The 8448-nt window shown below is 41.9% G+C and overlaps 1 protein-coding gene across 1 annotated transcript; it reads left to right on the top strand.

Annotated features, from left to right (window-relative positions):
* The first annotated feature begins 525 nt into the window (after nucleotides 1–525).
* Nucleotides 526–1578, top strand: LOC103605478 (olfactory receptor 6J1-like). Its single transcript, XM_008590077.1, is given in 1 exon segment — nucleotides 526–1578. A coding segment is annotated over 1 exon segment (1053 nt).
* The last annotated feature ends 6870 nt before the right edge of the window (nucleotides 1579–8448 follow it).

Below are 8448 nucleotides of genomic sequence, written 5' to 3'. Positions count from 1 at the left end.
CTTTGGATTACACATCTCATTTCGGTTAATCACATTCTTTTTTTTTTTTTTTTTTTTTTTTAAAATGACCGGGAAGGGGATCTTAACCCTTGACTTGGTGTTGTCAGCACCACGCTCAGCCAGTGAGCTAACCGGCCATCCCTATATAGGATCCGACCCCGGGGCCTTGGTGTTATCAGCACCGCACTCTACCGAGTGAGCCACGGGCCGGCCCTGGGTTAATCACATTCTTTTTTTTTTTTTTTAAAATGACCGGGAAGGGGATCTTAACCCTTGACTTGGTGTTGTCAGCACCACGCTCAGCCAGTGAGCTAACCGGCCATCCCTATATAGGATCCGACCCCGGGGCCTTGGTGTTATCAGCACCGCACTCTACCGAGTGAGCCACGGGCCGGCCCTGGGTTAATCACATTCTATGTTCATATTTTTCTAGTGAACAACCATGGGGTTTCAGGCACTGAATGCTCTCCTAAGTATTGCCTCCTTTTGTTCCATTAGGAGGAAATGAGCCCGGTCCACCAGGCCATGGAGAATCAGACCGCAATGGTAACTGAGTTTATTTTGCTGGGATTTCCCGTCAGCAGGGCGTTGGAGCTGCTGTTCCTGGTGCTCCTGCTGCCCACGTTCCTGCTGACTCTCCTGGGGAACCTGCTCATCATCTCCATTGTGCTGTCCTACTCCCGCCTCCACACTCCCATGTACTTCTTCCTGTGCAACCTCTCTATCTTGGACATCCTCTTCACCTCAGTCATTTCTCCGAAAGTGTTGGCCAACTTAGGATCTGGGGATAAAACCATCTCCTTTGCTGGGTGTATCACCCAGTGTTATTTCTACTTCTTCCTGGGCACGGTAGAGTTTCTGCTGCTGACAGTCATGTCGTATGATCGCTATACTGCCATCTGCCACCCGCTGCAGTACCCCACCATCATGAGACCTTCTGTATGCATTGGGACTGTTGTGTTCTCTTGGGTGGGAGGCTTCCTATCTGTGCTCTTTCCAACCATCCTCATTTCCCAGCTGCCCTTCTGTGGCTCCAACATCATTAACCACTTCTTCTGTGACAGTGGGCCCTTGCTGGCCCTGGCCTGTGCAGAGACCACTGCCATTGAGCTGATGGATTTTATGCTTTCATCCACGGTTATCCTCTGCTGCATAGTTCTTGTGGCTTATTCCTATACGTACATCATCTTGACGATAGTGCGTATCCCTTCTGCAAGTGGAAGGAAGAAGGCCTTTAATACCTGTGCTTCCCACCTGACCATAGTCATCATTTCTAGTGGCATCACTGTGTTTATCTATGTGACTCCCTCCCAGAAGGAGTATCTGGAAATCAACAAGATCCCTTCAGTACTGAGCAGTGTGGTGACTCCATTCCTTAACCCTTTTATATATACTCTGAGGAATGACACAGTGCTGGGGGTCCTCAGGGATGTGTGGATCAGGGTTCAAGGAGTTTTAGAAAAGAGGTTGAGGACAGTACCGAGGAGCAGACTGCCCTCCAACAAAGACCACTAAGGAGGGGCTTGTCCCTCTTCCTCTTCACCATCATGTATCCATTGTATAAAGCCCCAGTATTAGAAAAAGAGGAACTGCCTTAGCAAAAGACTGCCAGCTAAGGAATCCTAAATAGTCTACAGCAGAAAGAAGACTGAGCTTGGAGAAGGGACTTGGACCCTGGACTTGGTTCTAACTTTAAATCTGTGGCCACAGCTTTGTCACCAGCCACTCTGGCTCTCAGTGCTGTCATTTGAAGTGTGACAGGGCTGGACTTGATGATCTCTAAGTCCCATCCACACTGAATGCTCTTAGAATTGCAGAGGGCTGTACAGCTTGTGTCCTGTTACAAGTCCTAACATGTTTAGCCCCATTCGCTTATGGATCCTAAACACAGCTGTTCTATCACTTGGCACAAAGTTTTTCCTGAATCCCTTTGCGTGGACCCTCTTTCTTTCCATCCTTTCCAGGAATCTTCCTAGGAATAAGCTTAATTTTCCTCCAATCCACTATCATGTCCTGTAACCCATTGTTTTTCCTAGTGGACATTTGTAATGATTGTGGGTGTATGTAGTCTATGTTATTTAATAATATTGCTTTCTGTGCTAGAACACTTCATAATATCCAACATGCTCACATCCTGATGTAAAACATGGACCTGTTACCCCAACTTCTGAAGATTAACCCATGGATGGTGTTTCAGTCCATTTCTGTTGCTTATAACAAAATACACAGAATGGGTAATTTATAAAGAAAATGAAATTTATTGGTTACAGTTTTGGAGGCTGGGAAGTCCAAAGTCTGGGTAACACAGCTGGTGAGAATCTTTGTGGTGGTGACAGTGACCTAGGGGTTTCACATCGCAGCAGAAAATGGCAGAGCAGAGAAAGACTAATCTCTCATGTACTCTTAAAGACTCAGAACCATACCCCGACCACCACTATTAATCCATTCACTACTGCATGGTCCTACATTCTCATTACCTCTTCGAGGCCCCACCTTTCAATTACCATAATAGGATTTCCACTCAACAGTTACAATGGTGATTAAGCTTCTAATGTATGAATTTGAGGGACACAGTTCAATCAATACACAGCAGATGGATAATCTGTCTGAAGGCACAATCCATTGCCTGGCCAGTGACCTGTGACCTGTGTGGTTTGTCTAGGACAGATAAATTAGGCAAATATCTCTTTTTTGAGAATTTGAACTAAGAGATGCAGAGATTGTACCAGATAATGGTGATGGCCCCTGGAAGCTTACTTAGGCTTTGCAGCTGGAGTGGTCATTTTTGGGGCCATGCGCAAGTTGATGAGTAATTAGAGGAAATCAGTCTGCCCATCCGAGAGAATGAAGTTGATGTGTAGAGAGAAATAGAGAAGAGACAGATGAGAGGCACAGAGTGCAGGGTCCTCCTATCTAATGACTTCCCAGGCCAGGGAGCTGGCAGAGATTTAATTACTGTTTCCGTATTTGTTAATTACCCATAAATCCCTTTTTATTGAGCTATCTTGGTCTTTGTTTCTTGTGACTCAAAGCAGCTTGACTGCAGTTTTCTCTTTCTCTCCACTAAGCATAACCCCTCGCATTTTCTGGCTCCATGGAGCTGGAAAGAAGCCTCTTTTAACCAAACTCTTGGTCTGAATTCTTGGTGCCCAGACACTGTCTGGGATGCTTGACTGGTACCATCCAGGCCTATGGTTCAGGTCAGTGCAAACCAAACTTTTCAATGTTGTCAGAAGCTCTGAGGTTTTATTTCTTGTCCTCCTCACCTCTAGCACTCTGCAGCACCCACTTTGCCTAAATAACCCCTGTGCTCCACATGGAACTGGTCAGAAGGATACATACACAACCTAAATGAATTCTGTAGAGTTCTGTGGAAATAAACAAAGATCACTCAAATGAGAACAGAGGCTATTTATTCAGAACTGGCTATACCAGGGGAGTCAGCCACCATCCCTTGCAGTTGGCAGAGATTCAAAGGCAGACGGGGGAGTGGGAAATCTTCATAGTTGGGGGAAAAAAGGGAAGGAAAGCTCAGGTATGCTCTGATTGGAGGTTTTAGTCCTGGAAAAGCTGGAGTGGTGCTGAATAAAAGTGGGACATCTTATGTGATTGGTTTGGGGAGCATATTTGGCTTCTCTGATTGGTCTTGAGTTGGAAAAAAGTGGGGAAGGGGATGTGGGGGTGGGGGTCACTGGCAAAAAATAAGGCAGTTGGCAGTCATGACCAAGTCTTGACTGCTCTGGGCCAACTGCTGCAAAGGTTGTGGTTTGGCTTCCTTGGCTGGTTGCTTCAGAGTTTGTGAGTCAGAGTTCTACGGTCATATGTGGTCTGGCTATACATTTTTTTTTTTTTTTTTTGGCAGCTGACTGGTGTTTTTTCATCCTGGTCCTTGATGTTAATCAGCATCATGCTCTAACCAACTGAGCTAACCAGCTAGCCCAGTTGTTCATTTTTGTATTCAGTCTCTCAGTTCTTATAACATTGAAAGTTCTTGTAACATTTTTAAGTCTAAGCAGATGCACAATCTTCCCAAAATAGACAGTCAGATCCCATGAATAACAGATGATGAAAAGTGAGCTCAGGTAAGCAGAGTTTAGTTGGGGGTGTCGAAGGACAAAATCTGAACAAATTTTGTTTAAAGATCTCAATTGGCTTCATTGCAATTCTAGATGAGGCAGTAACTAATTCCATAAAATGAAATAAGAGCTCCAATGAGCTGAGCAGAAGGAGTTGGCTTATAGACCAAGAAGAGCTGAAGAAAGTAGAAGAACAGAACAAAGAGTATATACCTTGTTTCAAAGCCACTTTTCTTGTAAGGTGGGATAGGCAGACAAAGCAATAGAAAAATAACTGATTAGAGAGGGGGAGAAAAAAAAGTAACTGATTAGTTAACATCAGGTTACTTCAGACTACTTCTTTTGTGTAAAGATTAAAGCAGAGGGAACTTCATTATCATGCTGATTGAAGATTTAAACTGGCCTGTTTGGGAAATTGGTTGTTATCTTTTTCTCCTGATTTCTCAGAAGGTCAGATAACAATTTAGTCTGGGTTTGGTGATATGGAACTTTAGCACGCGTGACTCTATTTTGATTTTTAGTATGGTCTGTTGGGACCTAGTGCAGGAACTTAGTCCAAAACAATGGCCTCCTATAATTTTTATTTAACACATATAAAATAGCCTTTATTTTACAAAAATGAGATGGTACTATATGAATTGTCTGCAACTTGATTTAAAAAATATCTTTGCATGTCACTACCAATAAAACTACATAATTAATTTTCTTTTTCCTTTTTGTCTTTTTTCGTGACCGGTAACGGGATCGCAACCCTCGGTGTCGCGCCTGCACTGCGCTCAACCAGTGAGCGGACCGGTCTCTATATGGGATCCGAACCCTCAGCGGGAGTGCCGCAAGCGCCACACTCTACCGAGTGCGCCACCGGGCCGGCCCGAATTTTTAGGTGTTACTTTTATAACCAATGGGCACTGAGATTTCTAGTATTTTGATATTGGTGATAAAATTTATTGGCATAAATTCCTCCTCTTAGGACTCATAGCTCATAATGTATGGCCATTTTAACTTTCAGTAATTATTTTGGTGAATTCTATGAAATTTTTCCAAAAATTTGGTTACAATTTCTTCTCCCCCCAACATATGCTAATGTTTATCTTCCTTGTGATTGCTGTTATTAGATATTGTCAATCTTGAAAATTTTTGTTAATCTGCATGTAAAAAAGGATATCTCTTTTTTGTATTTCCTCTAATACTAGTGAAGTTAAACATCTTTTCATACGATAATTGGTCATTTGTACATAACTTTTTCTGCAAATTAGTTATTCATATTTTTTGCTATAACACAAAGAAACATTTATTTTTCTGCTGGATTGCTTTTCCTTTTCTGATTGCTTGGTGTAAACTATTTTTATTGCTTATCAAAAGCCTTAATATTTTGCATACCCTATAATCCTTCAATCTTACATCTAGGAAGGAAATCATTGGTCAAATGGGCAAAAATGTATGTACGAGGTGCTTACCATACATTGTTTATAAAATAAAAAAATTTGCAGCCTGGCCGGATAGCTTAGTTGGTTAGAGTGCTGTGTTATAACACCAAGGTCAAGGGATCGGATCTCCATACTGGCCAGCTGCCAAAAAAAAAAAAGGAGAGAAAAAAAATATTTGGAAGCAACTTTAAAACTAACGAGAGTGAAGTGATAAATTATGGCAAATTCACACAATGGAAGACAAAGCAACAATTAAGAGTTATGGTATATATCTATATTGAATTATTTCATTTATTAGCAGCTGGCTGGTGTGGGGATCTGAACACCATGACCTTGGTGTGAGAAGGCTGTTCTCTAACCAACCGAGCTAACCAGCAGCCCTTATTTCTGTGGGTATTTACTATTTTCTATTGGTATAGAAAGAGGTTTACAACAACGAAGTTAAAAAATTTTCATAAAGCACTTTGTTAGTATGTTCTTGTTCTGGTAAATAGATACTTATAAATATAATAACATAGACATATAGTCTGAAAGAATATATTCCAACATACTCAGTGTGGTTATTTCTGGGTAGTACAATTATGGGTGGTTTTTAAAAAGTCCTTTTATTTTTTTCTTACTTTTCTTTCTTTTTTTTTTAAAAGATGACTGGTAAGGGGATCTTAACCCTTGGCTTGTTGTTGTCAGCACCACACTCAGCCAGTGAGCAAACTGGCCATCCCTATATGGGATCTGAACCCGTGGCCTTGGTGTTATCAGCACCGCACTCTCCCGAGTGAGCCATGCGCTGGTCCTTTTTTCTTATTTTTCTACAATGAAAACGTTTTGCTTAGATAAAAAAAAGGAGCAATGTTTTCAGAATTGAACCAGCACGCAGATCAGGGTATAGTGGAGCACCGAGTCCCCCATCTGTGCAGGGAATGAGACCTAGCATTGCATTAGCTTTTTGGGCACCTTCATACTTTTACTGCCACAAACTAAGCTTCCAGCCCACATCGGTTTAATGTTTTCACATGAACTGCTCTTGCTTTACTTGACATTCATCTCTGCCCTAGGTCTGATCACATAGTAAAAGAACCTGTGCAGCTGTTTTCTGATTGGGGAAGCCTCTTCTTTCTTCCACAGCAGGATCCTTTGAGATAAAACAATCGGAACTACATGTTTGAGAATGCCCTGTCCCTTTTGAGCCTTAGGTAGTTTTCCTCAGGACATTTTGAAATACGACTTCCTGAAATCTATAAAAATTGTGTCTGACCATCTTTCTTCAACATTCTGGTTAGTGAAATTGTCAGTAGGGCAAGGATTTACTCGGTGCCCTGCTTCAGACAGAAAGAGACTTAGGTTGGTGTCCTGGTGGTTGGAGATTTCTGGCATTACTGTAACTTGCTGTTGACTGTTTTGCAATCTGAATTAAGAAAGCATCATTCATGCCCTCTGATCATCTTAACATCTGTACTCCCACCAAGTTTTGTTTTCCTGTTTGTTTCTTCTTTATCCCCATCCAAACACTTCCACCTTCACTTCTGTGGTTTCCTTTTTGACATAATTTAATTAAATCTGCTTCCTCACTCCCCACTCATGATATCCATATGATCAACCTATTTGTCTTCTTGTGATAAGATTCAAGTTCCGTTCCCACTCTGGTCTTCTCTAATGCAGCACTTGCCAGACTTTAGGGTATGACTAATATTAATTAAAAATACAAGGGAAAAAACCATGAAGTTGATGTTTGGCAACAAAAAATGACATCCCCTCCTACTCTCAATTATAGAATATTGGCATCTTTTCATAAAACAGTAGTTTAATCCTGAAAAGTTCAGAAAGACTGTAATTCCAGAATTTAAAAATATTGAAGAGTATTATTTATTTCATTTTAGACCAGAAATACTTTGTCATGACTAGCTCCAGTCTGCAGACCCATGTAGGAAACCACCACTATAACACATGGTTTTGCAGTTTTATTTGGACACTTAATTTTCCTTGAAAATTCTAGGAAGTACATGATGCCCAGTTTTTGTGTTAGTTATGACACAAAAACTGGGCAGCATGCACTTCCTCATGATTCATCAGAGGCCCATATATCTTGTATCATAAGTTGTGAGCCCTTCCAAAAATCCTGTTCCCGGACACTACATATGCTGTCAGCTCTTTGGCCGCATGCTCTTCTTTTCCAGAGTCAGACTCTTCAAACTGAGGAGATGAAAATATCACCTGCAGCCCTGTGTCCTTCAGAGTCTTCTTCAGCCACTGGCGTTTCCTAGGTTTCTTCTCGTTGTGTAATTTGTTCTCATATGCATCAACTAAAATATGGGGTTGCTAAATTATAACAAACTCTACATCAGGCCTCAGAACACATTCCAGAAAGGGAGTGCCAACAATTAGCAAGGTGAGGTCTGCAGATCTCCCAACCCATTAGCAGAATCACCAACCAAGAGGGCCAGCCTGTGGCTCACTTGGGAGACTGTGGTGCTGATAACACCAAGGCCACAGGTTCGGATCCCTATATAGGGATGGCTGGTTGCTCACTTGGGAGAGCGTGGTGCTGACAACAACAAGTCAAAGGTTAAGATCCCCTTACCGGCCATCTTTAAAAAAAAAAGAATCACCAACCAAGGAAATGGAGTCTTCTGAGTTGGGAAAAAGGACTCTGTGCACCTGCTGGCATCAATGAATCCTCTTTAGTACTTCATAATGAGTTATCTTCACGATCGTGTCAGGCTGGAATTGTCCTCCTATACCCTGGTAAGGAGTGATATTTAGTATGATGGTGACGAAGACCTTTCTATCATGATAATGCTGAACTTTCGCTATGAAAAACAATCAACATTAGCAAGAGAAGAGATGGTTTACCTTGATATATTTCACCAGGATGGGGTTGGGACTGACCCTCAAAATCTTAAGTGTCTTGCTTGCTTCTGTAAGATAGATCAGGACCCTTCAGGAAT

Source organism: Galeopterus variegatus, unplaced genomic scaffold, assembly GCF_000696425.1.
Source record: "Galeopterus variegatus unplaced genomic scaffold, G_variegatus-3.0.2 Scaffold5837, whole genome shotgun sequence".
NCBI lineage: Eukaryota > Metazoa > Chordata > Mammalia > Dermoptera > Cynocephalidae > Galeopterus > Galeopterus variegatus.
Note: the sequence above shows the minus strand (reverse complement) of the source record. Positions and strands in the feature narration are given on the sequence as shown.